We start from the raw sequence: 16,766 nt of genomic DNA on the forward strand, positions 1-16,766 counted from the left end.
CCACATGGGGGAACTGCAATTCAATTAATTACTGACTTCTTACCCAAAACTATGGAGTCAGGAAAAAATGGGACAATGAAATAGTAACCGTCAATCTGTAATTTTATATTCAGTGAAAATATTTTTTTAAGGAAGATGAAAAAATGACATTTTCTAAAAAAAGACAACTAGAGAATTCATTGTTGGCAGACCTTCTTTGTAAGATATCTTAAAGTTCTTTCATCTGAAGAAAATTGAAACCAGATGGACACTCAGGTCCTCAGGAATGAAGAACATCAAAAATAGTAAATATCTGGGAATATGCAAAACACGTTTTGCTTTTATCATCATACCTTTTTAAAATAAGACATATGCCTGTTGAAACCCCAGCTAACAACATTGTTTTGTAAGATTTATGTTGTATGTTAATGGAATACGTATAACAACTATAACATGAAGGATGGAGACAGTATGAGTTATGGACCTACTTAGTAGAATGGTACAATACTAAGTATAAGTGGAATAAAAAATTAATGATGTATATTGTAATATCCAGAGAAACCAATAAAAAATGCAAAGAATTACAGATAAAAAAAACCAGTAGATTTTAAAATGAAATTCTTGAAAAACTAAATAAAAAAGTCAGGAACTTGAGCCCAGGGGTTCAAGACCAGCCTGGGCAATAAAGTGGGACCCCATCTCTACAAAAATTCAAAAAATTAGCCAGGTGTGGTTGTATGCACCTGTGGTCCCAGCTACATAGGACACTGAGGTGGAGGGTCACTTGAGCCCAGGAAATCAAGGCTGCAATGAGCTGTGATTATGCCATTGAATTCCAGCCTAGGTGACAGAGTGAGACCTTGTCTCAAAAAAAAAAAAAAAAAAAAAAAAAAATTTAAAACTTTAAAAAAAAACAGAAAAGGAGGAAAAAATGATCAAAAAAAGTTAAAGAGGCCAGGCCCGATGGCTCATACATGTAATCCCAGCACTTTGGGAGTCTGAGGCAGATGGATCACCTGAGGTCAGGAGTTTGAGACCAGCCTGGCCAACATAGTGAAACCCCACCTATACTAAAAATTCAAAATTAGCCAAGTATGGTGGCTCATGCCTGTAATCCCAGCCTCTCAGGAGGCTGAGGCAGGAGAATCACTTGAACCGGGGAGGCAGAGGTTGCATTGAGCCAAGATCACACCATTGCACTGTAGCCTGGGCAAAAGAGCAAAACTCCATTAAAGAAAAAAAAAAGCCAGAAAAGGAGGAACAAATGATCAAAAAAAGTAAACGAGGCTGGGTGCAGTGGTTCACACCTATAATCTCAGCACTTTGGGAGGCAAAAGCAGGCGATTACTTGAGGTCAGGAGTTCAAGAGTGGTCTGGCCAACTTTGTGAAACCCCATCTGTACTAAAAATGCAAAAATTAGCTGGGCTTGATGGCAGGCACCTGTAATCCCAGCTACTTGGGAGGCTGAGGCAGGAGACTCACTTGAACCCAGGAGGTGGAGGCTGCAGTAAGCCAACATCATGCCACTGCACTCCAGCCTGGGTGACAAGAGCAAAACTCTGTCTCAAAAAAAAAAAAAAAAAAGGAAAGGGCAGGGCCATGGAAAATAAACAATAAACCTGGTAAATCTAAATCCAGTTATATCAATAATTACATGAAACATTAATGGATTAAAATAAATAGGAGGTGGGAATTTTTAGGATAAATTTTTTTTGAAAGACCCAACTATATACTGTCCTACGAGATACGCTTAAAATATAAAGACATGCTAAGTTGAACGAAAGTGGACACAAAAAGATACGCCATGCAAACAGTGAGCATAAATAGAGTGAAGTGGACATATTAACATCTGATAAAACAGATTTCAATGCAAAAATATTCAAACATTTCATGATGATAAAAATGAACTCAATCAGGAATATATAGCAATCGTAAATGTGTGTGTTCCTGCTAAAAGAACTTAGAAAAATATGAATCCAAATTTGACAGAATTAAAGGGGAGATTTTAAAAAATCCCACAGTCATAGTTGGAGGCATTAACACTTCTCTTTCAGCAGTTGATAAAACAACTAAATAAAAAAAATCAACAAAAACATACATTTGAACAATATTAGGAACAACTTTTACCTAAGAACACTATTTCTAACAACTTTATTATCAAGTGTACATGGTACATTCATCAGCATAGACCATATATGGGCTGTATTCATTTATTGCTGCATAATAATATTACCACAAACATAGTTGCTTAAAAGAACATACATTTATTTTCTCATGGTTTCCGTTGTTCAGAAGTTCTTGCATTGTTTAACTGGTTCCTCTCCTACAGGGTCCTCTGTTACAGGGTCTTACAAAGCTGCTGTTGTATTTTTTTTTCTAATTTGGTCTTGAAGTCTCTTTCATGAGAGTGGCTGTAAACTCTAGCCCTGCCCTGATAAGACTCTGTGAATTTGGATGTAGATGTTTACAGTGTGCCTTTCATGGTATGTCTTTATCCTGGCAGGTGCCCTCATGCCTAAGTGCCTGACTCATGTCCAGGTGTTCCTGTCATATAACTTGCATATCCTGGCAGATGCCCTTATGGCTCTTGTCTGACCTGTGTTCATTTTATTTCTACTGAAATAGCAGATAGCCACTCTGTAGGAGAATCCTGACAAAGAAGTTAGTGTTGAGTTTATCAGTCAGGTGAGACACAAAAGGTAACTCAACAAAACACATGAAATAACAGCAGTTTATTACTTAAAGATGCCAGAAAAAAGAGGGCAGCATGCCTCCCAGGAATGACAGGAAGTGGGGAGACATCTGGACATGCACATTCAACTAGTGAGGAGCGGGGATGGGAGAAAGAGTGCAAGGGACCTGTGGGCTGAGGCTTTTATTCGGGGCCAGGGCATTTTCCAAGCACGTTTCCCTCAGGGAGTTGTGTTTGGTGGGTTTAGAGTAAGCAGGCACAAACTTCATGGAGTCATGCTGTGTCTGAGAAATCTGTATTGGGGTTCTCTAGGGGGACAGAACTAATAGGATAGATGTATATATGAGGGGGAGTTTATTAAGGAGTATTGACTCACATGATCACAAGGTGAAGTCCCACTATAGGCTGTCTGCAACCAGAGGAGCAAGGAAGCCAGTCCAAATCCCAAAACCTCAAAAGTAGAGAAGCCAACAGTACAGCCTTCAGCCTACAGCCAAAGGTACAAAAGCCCCTGGTATATCACTGATGTAAAACCTGAAGAACTTGGAGTCTGATGTTTGAGGGCAGGAAGCATCCAGCACTGGAGAAAGATGAAGACCGGAAGACTTAGCAACTCAGGTCCTTCCACGTTCTTCTGCCTGCTTTATTCTAGCTGCCCTGGCAGCTGATTAGATGGCACCCACTCAGACTGAGGATGAGTCTGCCTCTCCCAGTCCACAGATTGAAATGTTAATCTCCTTTGTCAACACCCTCACAGACATACCTAGGAATAATACTCTGCATCCTTCAGTCTAATCCAGTTGACACTCAGTATTAACCATCACAGAGAGGTGGTTACTGTGGCATATTTATTCAGTCCTTGGGGTTGTGGGGTTGGTAGAGCAAGTCAAGTGGGTTGAATCTACTTATTCCTTAGGGAGTTGATTACCAGGAGGCAATTGTGTAAGGTAGTTATCTGGATTGATCACACTGAGGAGCTGAGAGGAGATAGAGAACTGGAAACGATGCTAAGGGTGACTAAGACCTGCTTCTGATATAAAAATGTCCAACTTAACATTTGAGTGCTGATGCAATATAAAATGCTAGGAATTCACTTCAGCTGTCATTAGGTATTGGTAGGGCTGTGGTCTTATCTGAGAGTTGCCTGGGGAAGGACTCACTTCCAAGATAATGTGGTTGCTCGTGGCATTCAGTTCCTTGCAGGTTCCCAGTTTGAGCATTTCCATTTCTTACTGTCAGCTGGAGGCCATCTCAGCTCCTTGCCATTCAGCAGTTCACAAGCTGGCAGTTTGCTTCTTCAAAGCTAGCAAAAGAGTCTCCTAGCAAGATGGGTTACAATCTTATGTATAATGTAATCACATACTTTTTGTCCCTTTGCCATAATCTATTGGTTAGAATATACAGATTTTTCCCATGCTTAAGAGGAGAGGAACACAAAAAGCATGAACGTTAGGAGGTGGGAATAATAGAAGCCACCCTCGTGTCTGTCTGCCCCAGTATTCTGGGCCATAAAACAATAAACCACATTCTTTTGAAATGCACATGGTACATTCACCAACATAGACCATGTGTGGGTCCGTAGGACAAGTCTCAGAAATTTCCAAAAAATTAAAATATATACAAGATGTTCTTTGAGAACAATGAAATTAAATTGGAAACCAATAATATTAAGATCTAGAAAAACTGCAAATATTTGAAATTTAATCAGTACACTTCTAAATAATCTATATGTCAAAGAAGAAAACATTTTGAACTGAATGAAAATGAAAATACAGCAGTATCACAATTGTGTGATGTAGCTAAAGTATATTCAGAGGGAGATGTATATCTATAAAATGCTTAACTTAGAAAAGGAGCAAGATATAAATGAATGTTTTGAGTTCTGACCTTAATAAATTAAATGAAGAGTGAATTAATTCCAAACTAAGTAAAAGAAAGAAATAATAAAATAAGGGCCAAAATCAATAAAGAGAAAATGCAGGGAGCTGGATCCAAGATGGCTGAATAGGAACAGCTCTGGAGTGCAGTTCCCAGAGGGAACAATGCAGAGTGTGAGTGATCACTGCATTTCCAAATGAGTTTTTACTGCCCACAGACCAGAAGATTCCCTGGCTAAAAAGTGCCATGAGTCTCCAGCATGGCTGTTTCAGCTGGCACTGTGGGTCTCCACACAACAACTCACACAAATCTGGGCGGCTGTTTTAACCGGCACCTGGAATGCCTGGGAAACAGAGCTGCCCATTCAACTGAAAAAAAGGGGGCTGAAACAGGGAGCCAGGTGATCTGGCTTAGCAGGTCCCACCCCAACAAAGATGAGCAATCTGAAATGCTCTGGATTGAGGGTTTTGCAGCAAGTGCAGCTGGACCCAGGCCAGTCCAGCTCGATCGGGGGAAGGGCATCAGCCATTACCAAGGCAGTCCACCACTACTGAGGCAGTCTACCATTACCGAGGCAGCCCACCATTACTGGGCATTCTGCCATTACTGAGGCAATCCATCTTTACTGAGGTAGTCTGCCATTACCGAGGCAGTCTGCCATTACTGAGGCAGTCTGCCATTACTGAGGCAGTTCTAACTGTACCTCTGTAAACAAAACCACAAGGAAGTTCACACAGCAGCTGGGCAGAGCCCACGGCAGCTCAGCAACACCTCTGCTGGCAGATTGTGAGTAGGCTACCTTCTTGCTGGGCAGGGCATCTCTGAAAAAAGGTGGCAGCATGTCAGGAAGTTATAAATAAAGCTCCACCTTCCCAGGAAAGAGCACCTGGGAAGAAAGGTGGTTATCAGTTCCACTGCAGCAGACTTAAACGTACCTGCCCAGCAGCTCTGAGCAGAACAATGGAGCTCCCAGCTCAGGACTTGAGCTCCTATAAGGGACAGACTGTCTCCTCAAGCAGCTTCCTAACCCCCTTATATCCAAAGAGACACCTTGTAAAAGAGAGTTCATGCTGACATCTGGCAGGTACCCTTCTGGGACGAAGATAATAGAAGAAGAAACTGGCAGCAATCGTTACTGTTCTTTAGCCACCACAGGTAATCCCCAGACAAGCAGGGTCTGGAGTGGACCTCCAGCAGTCCTACAGCAGAGAGGCTGACTGTTAGAAGGAAAACTAAAAAACAGAAATAACTTCATCAAAAAAGATATCCACTCAAAGACCCCATACAAAAGTCACCAACTACAAAGACCACAGGTAGAAATCCATAAAGACTGGAAGAAACCAGCACAAAAAGGATGGAAACACCCAAAACCAGAACACCTCTCCTCTAAGGGATCACAGCTCCTCACCAGCCAGGGAACAAAGCTGGATGGAGAATGAGTCTGATGAATTGACAGAAACAGGCTTCAGAAGGTGGATAATAACAAACTTCTCTGAGCTAAAAGAACATGTTCTAACCCAATGCAAAGAAACTAAGAACCTTGAAAAAAGGTTTGATGAAATGCTGATGAGAATAAACAGCCTAGAGAAAAATATAAATGAATTGATGGTGCTGAAAAACATAACAGAAGAACTTTGCAAAGCATACACAAATTTCAGTAGCCAAATCGACTGAGCAGAAGAAAGGATATCAGAGATTGAATATCAACTCAATGAAATAAAATGAGAAGGAAAGATTAGAGAAAAAAGAGTGAAAAGAAATGAACAAAGCCTCCAAGAAATAAGGGATTATGTGAAAAGGCCTGATCTATATTTGATAGGTGTACCTGAATGTGACAGAGAGAATGAATCCAAGCTGGAAAACACTCTTTAGGATATTATCCAGGAGAACTTCCCCAACCTAGCAAGGCAGGCCAACATTCAAGTCCAGGAAATACAGAGAACAGCACAATGATGTTCCTCAAGAAGAGCAACCCCAAGGCACATAATTGTCAGATTCACTAGGGTTGAAATGAAGGAAAAAATACTAAAGGGCAGCTAGAGAGAAAAGTCAGGTTACCCACAAAGGGAACCCAATCAGACTCACAGTGGTTCTCTTGGCAGAAACCCTACAAGCCAGAAGAGAGTGGGAGCCAATATTCAACATCCTTAAAAAAAAAGAACTTTCAACCTAGAATTTCATATCCAGCCAAACTAAGCTTCGTAAGCAAAGGGGAAATAAAATCCTTTATGAACAAGCAATTGCTTTAAAATTTTTTAAAAAAATGTTTTTTAAAATTAGCTAGGTGTGCTGATGCATGCCTCCGGTCCCGGCTATTCAGGAGGCTGAGGTGGGAGGATGACTTGAGCCCAGGAAATTGAGGCTGCAGTGAGCCATGTTTGTGCCATCTTACTCCAGCATGGGTGACAAAGCGAGCCCCGTCTCAAAAAAAAAAATGTAGTATTGATCCTTTTGTAGTTTATAAGTGTCATGACGGGGTGTTCATGCACATGTGTAAGATGCACCACTCTTGAAGCTTGTTACAACATGGGCAGATTACCAGTCTCACATTAAAAAAAAAAAAGAAAAGAAATGTAGTATATACATACAGTGTTTAACATTCAGCCTTTAAAAAGAAGGAAATTCTGCAATATGTAACAGTACAGATTAACTATTAGGATAACATGCTAACCAAAATAAGCCAGTCACAGAAGGACAAATATTGCATGTTTCCATTTGTATGAGATGTCTAAAATAGTCAAATTCATAGAATCAAAGAGGGGAATGCTGGTTGGTGTATTGGGGTAAGAAGTGAGTAGGAATGGAAGTTACTAATTAACAGGCATTAAACTTCAGTCAAGCAGGAAGAATAAGCTCTAGAGATCTGCTGTACAACATTGTGCCTAAAGTTAACGTTAAGTATGTACAATTAAAAATTTAAGAGAGTTGAGCTGCCAAGTGCAGTGACTGATGCCTGTAATCCCACCACTTTGGGAGGCTGAGACAGGCAGATCGCTTGAGCCCATGAGTTCAAGACCAGCTCCGGCAATATGATGAAACCCTGTTTCTACCAAAAAAAAAAAAAAAAAAAAAAAAAAGCATAATTAGTCAGGCATGGTGATGTGTGCCTCTAGTCCCAGCTACTTGGGAAGCCGAGGTGGGCAAATCACCTGAGGTTGGGAGTTCAAGACCACCCTGACCAGCATGGAGAAACCCTAAAAATACAAAATTAGCCAGGCTTGGTGGCGCATGCCTGTAATCCCAGCTACTTGGGAGGCTGAGGCAGGAGCATCGCTTCAACCCAGGAGGCAGAGGTTGTAATGAGCTGAGATTATGCCATTGCACTCTAGCCAGGGCAACAAGAGTGAAACTCCATCTCAAAAAACAAAAAAAACAGAAAGGAGAAAAAAGGGCAAAGTTCTTGAAGAGACAGTGTCTGTGGATTATCCAAGTCTATTTGTCTAGCTGGATGGTGAGATTAGGGATAGATATATAATTATATTAACATTTTATATTTATATTTAATAATATATAGTTAGTTGTAAAAAACCATGGATAAGATTGGAAAGGGAAAATGTAGAGAGAGCAGAGGGCTGGCGCAGTACTTTAGGGAACATCAGTATTTAACTGGCAGATGGTAGAAGAGAAGCCTAAGTAAGCCACTGAAGAAGCAGAGTGGTGTGAGGAGAGCTGGAAGAGATGTGTCGTAGAAGTGAAATGAGATGAGTGTTTCAAAGAGAAAATGGTCGGTAGTATCTAATAACATAAAGAGAGCCAAAAAAAATAAGCATCTGGAAAATGTTGATTGCTTTAACAAGATTGGTGACTTTTCAATAGCCTTTTCAGAGAAGTGAGTCTGAAGGGAAGAGACAGAAAACAGACCTTAGGGTTTTGAAGAGTAACCGGAATTAAGGAAATGAAGAAAAGGAGGTAGTATGCTATAGTGGTTAAGAGTATAGGCTCACGCCTGTAATCCCAGCACTTCACCTAAGATCAGGAATTCAAGACCAGCCTGACCAACATGGTAAAACTGCATCTCTACTAAAAATACAAAAATTAGCTGGGTACGGTGGGGCACACTTGTATCCAGCTACTTGGGAGGCTGAGGCAGGAGAATAGCTTGAACCTGGGAGGCGGAAGCTACCGTGAGCCAAGATCACGCTATTGCGCTCTGTCCTGGGTTACAGAGTGAGGCGCTGTCTCAAAAAAAAAAAAAAAAAAAGTATGGCCTCTGGAGCCAGGTGGTGGAGTTTCAATCCTGGCTGTCTGCTTTCTAGCTCTATCTGTATGAAATAAAGAAAGGAATAGTACCTACCTCATAGGTGGATATAAGGATTCAAAGAATTAATATACAAAACCTGCTTACGGCAGTGTCTGTCACAGAGTACTATGTAAGTGTTCTTGTTTTTGTTATTACAGATTATTCTCTTAAATGATTTGACTGAGAATGGAAGAAAAAGATGTGTTTTCGTTTGCTGAGAAGGGAGGGAAAGTCAAGGGGAAGAGGAGTTTAAAAACATTTATATGCCTAGAGAAACCTAGATCAAAGAAAAAGCCAAAGGTCTCAGGAGAGCAGTGAGAGCAGATGATGCAAGGTTCCAGAGGAGGTGGGAGAGAACTGAACAAGAGGGATTAGTCTGAAAACCAGAGGACTCCTGACTCACTAGGTTAGGGGTAGGGATGGGTTCTGTTAAATACCAGTATGTTGGAAGTGGTCTGGTGACATGGTATGAGGAAATGGAGTTGGGGAAAGGATAGTTTGGCTTAGTTTGGAGGGAATTTGGTGGAGAATGGTAAGTACTTGGGATACCCAAGGGAAATAGAAATTTAACCATGGACAAGTAGTGTTCAAAGTCTTGTGGTTTGCAAACCTATGTATCACAAGATCTTCTTTCTCCATGTCTCTTTGTAGAAGTGGTATATATAACATACAATTTTTTTTGTTTGTTTGTTTTGTTTTTTTTGTGAAGGAGTCTTGCTCTGTAGCCAGGCTGGAGTACAGTGGTGCGATCTTGGCTCACTGCAGCCTCCGCCTCTCGGGTTCAAGCAATTCTCCTGCCTCGGCCTCCTGAGTAGCTGGAACTACAAGCAAGAGCCACTACACCCAGCTAATTTTTGTACTTTCAGTAGAGACAGGATTTTACCATGCTGGCCAGATGGTCTTGATCTCTTGACCTTGTGTTCCGCCTGCCTCAGCCTCCCTAAATGCTGGTATTACAGGCATCAACCACCGTGCTCTGCCCATAGTTACATTTTTTAAGTGAAAGCAGTTTGCCTTTAATTTATAGGAAGAGTTTACACCCATGAGATAACTTAGAACAACCTGAAGTCTTACAAAACCAGTCTTAGAATCATTGAATTAACCATCTTAACTCAAAAGAAGAAAGAATGTAATAAAAAAATCAAACAAATTTTAAAAATTGAAAGGTTATAATCATTAGGCCTGTGATTAAAAAGGTTTTCTTTCTAATTGTGCCTTTCGCTAACGTGGTACTTCAGGCTTTTAACGAGATACAGAAATTACTTTAATTGTTTACCTGACTTTTAAATGTAAGAAATCATTATAGATATAATTAACAAGGAAAACTGTGAATTTTATAGTTTGGGTAATCTGCAGTTGGGGTAAGCAATAACTAAAATTTTTCTTTCTTTTTTTTTTAACAGTGATCCTTATGTGAGAGTGACATTGTATGACCCAATGAATGGAGTTCTTACAAGTGTGCAAACAAAAACCATTAAAAAGGTTAGACTTAGCAATATTCAAAAAGTTTTTAATGTACTTTGTTTCATTTTTACATTACAAAAATGTGATTCTATGTTTATTATTTTTTAGAGTTTGAATCCAAAGTGGAATGAAGAAATACTATTCCGAGTAAGTATGTATTTTATTTTACTAAAGTGAAAAAAGTAAGGTTTTTTTCAGGAGGTTAGAATAGTAAATTCTCATTTATGATATTTCAAGATGTATCTCAGGATTTGCCCAAAGTTGTGAAATTGTAAAAGGAATTGAAATTGGGGATGACATGAAACCATTTATTTTATGAAAAACATAAATATAAGATAATGGAGAGATTAAAGACTGGAATTATCTCATTCTAGTAACACTGATTTAGAGACTGTACACAATAGTCTGATTCCAGTTGAGCAGATTCAGTGTTTTCTCATAAAGACGATGCAAATTATATTTGTGTCTCCCTAGTCATTTATTACTAAACACATTGAGGGTTTATCAAGTGAATATATATATTTTTTTAATGCACATGTCACTTACATTGCTGCCTTTCCACCCCATCTGCCTCATTTACCGTCAGAGCAAACTCCAGTCAGCAGTTATTTCCTGGTTCCTCAGCAGGGCCCTCAAACTGGCAGTGTCTCCTTGTACCTATTTAGTATCAGAGTCCTTTCTGGTGCCAGAATCGAAACTCTACCAGAGCAGTGGTAGAGATGCATTTCAGGAATTTCCCCTCCGGATTATTCCCACTTTTATCATCCTTAAAATCTTCTTCCTTGACCTCATATTCCCTTTTAGCTATTGACGCGTTTCTCTGTTCACCTGAATATGGAACATTCATGGGAGAGTTGTCTGCCCTCATCATTTCTTCTTCTCCGGGTTGCTCATTAACCCACTCTACTCTACTCTACTCTAACTCATACCCCTGTCACTCAGATGAAACTGCTGTTATTTAGGTCACCAGTGACTTCCCTGCTGCCAGGTTCATCTCATCTCATCTTACTCATGCTCTTCGCAGCATTTGACATGACAGATCGTTTCCAAAACACCAGCCTCACTGAGGGTATCGTACTTGATTTCAGTAAGGAAAGCAAAAGGCCTTCTTCTGTGCTTCATGTTTAAAGATTTTTGTTTTGTTTTGTTTTGTTCAATTTTAATAAGGTGAATTTGAAGGAAAGAAATTGCTGACACTAAGGGCAAGGCAGCTGTTGCTGCAAAGATCCAGCCAGCGGCACCAATTAAGTTGCCTCTGGTTTTTTGGTTTGAAGAAAGATTTTCCCCACTCTATCTAGTATGACATAAAAACAACATTTTAAATCGGTTTGGAAATTTTGGATTCTTGAGGAAATGGTATTGAATAAATTGGATAGTCATATGAAGAAAAATGAAGCTAAATTTCTGTTTTTACTATTTCACCGGAATAAATTCCAGACTTGATAGTGTCTGGTTTTGATTGCTTTTTTGGCACAAGTGTTGCTTAGGAGTGAGTTTTTAAATTCCCAACTTGTTGAGTTATTTATTTATTTATACTTTTATTTTATTTTACTTATTTTGTTACATTTTTCTTAGAATCATGTATTTTCAACATATTTCAAAGCTTTCTTTCTATCTCTTTTTTCTAATATTATTGGCTTGCCCATGTGTAATAATGTTTAGCCATAATAACTGGATATATATTTGTCTTGTTTTCAATTTTAGTGGGAATGCATATAGCTTTTTATTTTTATTATTTTTTTTTACCTCTTTTTTTTCCCATTTATTTTATTGCATTTTAGGTTTTGGGGTACATGTGAAGAACATGCAAAATTGTTGCATAGGTACACACGTGGCAGTGTGATTTGCTGCCCTCCTCCCCATCACCTACATCTGGCATTTCTCCCCTTGCTGTCTCTCCCCAGCTCCCCACACCCCACCGTCCCTCCCCTATTTCCCCCCAACTGACCCCAGTGTGTAGTGCTCCCCTCCCCGTGTCCATGTGTTCTCACTGTTTAACACCCGCCTATGAGTGAGAACATGCGGTGTTTGATCTTCTGCTCTTCTGTCAGTTTGCTGAGAATGATGCTTTCCAGGTTCATCCATGTCCCTACAAAGGACCCAAACTCATTGTTTTTGATGGCTGCATAATATTCCATGGTGTATATGTGCCACATTTTCCCTGTCCAGCCTATCGTCGATGGGCATTTGGGTTGGTTCCAGGTCTTTGCTATTGTAAACAGTGCTGCAATGAACATTCGTGTGCACGTGTCCTTATAGTAGAACGATTTGTAATCCTTTGGATACATACCCAGTAATGGGATTGCTGGGTCAAATGGAATTTCTATTTCTAGGTCCTTGAGGAATCGCCACACTGTCTTCCACAATGGTTGAACTAATTAACACTCCCACCAACAGTGCAAAAGTGTTCCTATTTCTCCACATCCTCTCCAGCATCTGTTGTTTCTAGATTTTTTAATGATCGCCATTCTAACTGGCGTGAGATGGTATCTCAATGTTGTTTTGATTTGCATTTCTCTGATGACCAGTGTTGATGAGCATTTTTTCATATGTTTGTTGGCCTTATGTATGTCTTCTTTTGTGAAGTGTCTGTTCATATCCTTTTCCCACTTTTGAATGGGCTTGTTAGTTTTTTTCTCGTAAATCTGTTTTAGTTCTTTGTAAATTCTGGATATCAGCCCTTTGTCAGATGGGTAAACTGCAAAAATTTTTTCCCATTCTGTTGCTTGCCGATTCACTCAAATGACTGTTTCTTTTGCTGTGCAGAAGCTGTGGAGTTTGATTAGGTCCCATTTGTCTATTTTGGCTTTTGTTGTCAGTGCTTTTGGTGTTTTGGTCATGAAGTCCTTGCCTATGCCTATGTCCTGAATGGTTTTGCCTAGATTTTCTTCTAGGGTTTTTATGGTGTTAGGTCTTATGTTTAAGTCTTTAATCCATCTGGAGTTAATTTTAGTGTAAGGTGTCAGGAAGGGGTCCAGTTTCTGCTTTCTGCACATGGCTAGCCAGCTTTCCCAACACCATTTATTGAACAGGGAATCCTTTCCCCATTGCTTGTTTTTGTCTGGTTTGTCAAAGATCAGATGGTTGTAGATATGTTGTGTTGCCTCCGAGACCTCTGTTCTGTTCTATTGTTCTATATCTCTGTTTTGGTATCAGTACCATGCTGTTTTGATTACTGTAGCCTTGTAGTATAGTTTGAAGTCCGGTAGTGTGATGCCCCCCGCTTTGTTCTTTTTGCTTAGAATTGACTTGGCTATGCGGGCTCTCCTTTGGTTCCATATGAAGTTTAAGGTGGTTTTTTCCAGTTCTGCGAAGAAGGTCATTGGTAGCTTGATGGGGATAGCATTGAATCTGTAAATTACTTTGGGCAGTATGGCCATTTTCATGATATTGATTCTTCCTAACCATGAACATGGAATGTTTCTCCATCTGTTTGTGTCCTCTGTTATTTCATTGAGCAGTGGCTTGTAGTTCTCCTTGAAGAGGTCCTTTATGTTCCTTGTTAGTTGTATTCCTAGGTATTTTATTCTCTTTGTGGCAATTGTGAATGGAAGTTTGTTCTTGATTTGGCTCTCTTTAAGTCTGTTATTGGTGTATAGGAATGCATGTGATTTTTGCACATTGATTTTGTATCCTGAGACTTTGCTGAAGTTGCTTATCAGTTTCAGCAGATTTTGGGCTGAGACGATGGGGTCTTCTAGATATACAATCATGTCGTCTGCAAATAGAGACAATTTGACTTCCTCCTTTCCTATTTGAATGCCCTTTATTTCTTTTTCTTGCCTGATTGCTCTGGCTAGAACTTCTAATACTATATTGAATAGCAGTGGTGAGGGAGGGCATCCTTGTCTGGTGCCACATTTCAAGGGGAATGCTTCCAGTTTTTGCCCATTCAGTATGATATTGGCTGTTGATTTGTCATAAGTAGCTTTTATTATTTTGAGATACGTTCCATCAATACCTAGCTTATTGAGGGTTTTTGGCATAAAGGGCTGTTGAATTTTGTCAAAGGCCTTCTCTGCATCAATTGAGATAATCATGTGGTTTTTGTCTTTGGTTCTGTTTATGTGGTGAATTACGTTTATAGACTTGCGTATGTTGAACGAGCCTTGCATCCCCGGGATGAAGCGTACTTGATCATGGTGGATAAGCTTTTTGATGTGCTGTTACAATCGGCTTGTCAGTATTTTATTGAAGATTTTTGCATCTATGTTCATCATGGATATTGGCCTGAAGTTTTCTTTTCTTGTTGAGTCTCTGCTGGGTTTTGGAGTCAGGATGATGTTGGTGTCATAAAATGATTTGGGAAGAATTCCCTCTTTTTGTATTGTTTGGAATAGTTTCAGAAGGAATGGTACCAGCTCCTCTTTGTATGTCTGGTAGAATTCAGCTGTGAACCCGCCTGGACCTGGGCTTTTTTTGGGTGGTAAGCTCTTAATTGCTGCCTCAACTTCAGACCTTGTTATGGGTCTGTTCAGGGTTTCGGCTTCTTCCTGGTTTAGGCTTGGCAGGAGGCAAGTGTCCAGGAATCTATCCATTTCTTCCAGGTTTATTAGTTTATGTGCATAGAGTTGTTGGTAATAATCTCTGATGATGGTTTGAATTTCTGTGGAATCTGTGGCGATACCCCTTTATTGTTTTTTATTGCATCAATTTGGTTATTCTCTCTTTTCTTTTTTATTAATCTGGCTAGTGGCCTGTCTATTTTGTTGATCTTTTCAAAAAAAACAGCTCCTGGATTTATTGATTTTTTGAAGGGTTTTTTGTGTCTCTGTCTCCTTCAGTTCTGCTCTGATCTTAGCTATTTCTTGTCTTCTGCTAGACTTTGAGTTTTTTTGATCTTGCTCTTCTAGCTCTTTCAGTTTTGACGATAGGGTGTCAATTTTGATCTCTCCTTGCTTCTCATGTGGGCACTTATTGCTATATATTTTCCTCTAGAGACTGCTTTAAATGTGTCCCAGAGATTCTGGTATGTTGTGTCTTCATTCTCGTTGGTTTCAAAGAACATCTTTATTTCTGCCTTCATTTCATTGTTTATCCAGTCAACATTCAAGAGCAAGTTGTTCAGTTTCCATGAAGCTGTGCGGTTCTTGGTTAGTTTTTGAATTCTGAGTTCTAACTTGATTACACTGTGGTCTGAGAGACTGTTTGTTACGATTTCTGTTCTTTTGCATTTGCTGAGGAGTGATTTACTTCCAATTTTGTGGTCAATTTTAGAGTAGGTGTGATGTGGTGCTCAGAAAAATATATATTCTGTGGATTTGGGGTGGAGAGTTCTGTAAATGTCTATTAGGTTTGCTTGGTCCAGGTCTGAGTTCAAGTCCTGAATATCCTTGTTAATTTTTTGTTTGGTTGATCTGTCTAATGTTGACAATGGGGTGTTAAAGTCTCCCACTATTATTGTGTGAGAGTCTAAGTCTCTTTGTAAGTCATTAAGAACTTGCCTTATGTATCTGGGTGCTCCTGTATTGGGTGCGTATATATTTAGGATCATTAGCTCTTCTTGTTGCATTGATCCTTTTACCATTATGTAATGTCCCTCTTTGTCTCTTATGATCTTTGTTGCTTTAAAGTCTAATTAATCAGAGATGAGAATTGCAACTCCTGGTTTTTTTTGCTCTCCATTTGCTTGGTAAATCTTCCTCCATCCCTTTATTTTGAGCCTTTGTGTATCCTTGCATGTGAGATGGGTTTCCTGGATACAGCACACCAATGGGTTTTGGCTTTTTATCCAATTTGCCAGTCTGTGTCTTTTGATTGGGGCATTTAGTCCATTTACATTTAGGGTTAATATTCTTATGTGCGAATTTGATACTACCATTTTGGTGCTAGCTGGGTGTTTTGCCCTTTAGTTGAGCTGGTACTTGTTGTTCCTTTATATGTGTAGAGCCTCTTTCAGGAGCTCTTGTAGAGCTGGCCTGGTGGTGACGAAATCTCTGAGTACTTGTATGTTCCCAAAGGATTTTATTTTTCCTTCACTTATGAAGCTTAGTTTGGCTGGATAGGAGATTCTGGGTTGAAAGTTCTTTTCTTTAAGGATGTTGAATATTGGCCCCCACTCTCTTCTGGCTTGTAGGGTTTCTGCTGAGAGATCTGCTGTGAGTCTGATGGGCTTCCCTTTGTGGGTAACCCGACCTTTCTCTCTGGCTGCCCTTAGTATTTTCTCCTTCATTTCGACCCTGGTGAATCTGACGATCATGTGCCTTGGGGTTGCTCTTCTTGACGAATATCTTTGTGGTGTTCTCTGTATTTCCTGGACTTGAATGTTTGCCTGCCTTGCTAGGTTGGGGAAGTTTTCCTGGATAATATCCTGAAGAGTATTTTCCAGCTTGGATTCATTCTCTTCGTCGCATTCAGGTACGCCTATCAAACGTAGATTAGGTCTTTTCACATAGTCCCACATTTCTTGGAGATTTTGTTCATTCCTTTTTACCCTTTTTTCTCCAATCTTGCCTTCCTGTTTTATTTCATTGAGTTGATCTTCGACCTCTGATATCCTTTCTTCTGCTTGG

General features: G+C 39.8%; 1 protein-coding gene and 1 non-coding gene across 2 annotated transcripts in view; both read left to right on the forward strand.

Annotated features, from left to right (window-relative positions):
* NEDD4 (NEDD4 E3 ubiquitin protein ligase) overlaps positions 1–16,766 on the forward strand; it is a 171,305-nt gene that overhangs the window by 34,812 nt on the left and 119,727 nt on the right. The window contains exons 3-4 of the mRNA XM_032297375.1: positions 10,194–10,272; positions 10,363–10,401. Coding sequence (XP_032153266.1) covers positions 10,194–10,272; positions 10,363–10,401 — 118 coding nt within the window. The remainder of the gene's footprint in view (positions 1–10,193; positions 10,273–10,362; positions 10,402–16,766) is intronic.
* Positions 6,996–7,099, forward strand: LOC116564601. The gene has a single exon (XR_004274986.1). It is a non-coding gene; the product is annotated as a small nucleolar RNA U13 (small nucleolar RNA).

Source organism: Sapajus apella, unplaced genomic scaffold, assembly GCF_009761245.1.
Source record: "Sapajus apella isolate SASKATOON/1434 unplaced genomic scaffold, GSC_monkey_1.0 scaffold37, whole genome shotgun sequence".
NCBI classification, from domain to species: Eukaryota; Metazoa; Chordata; class Mammalia; order Primates; family Cebidae; genus Sapajus; species Sapajus apella.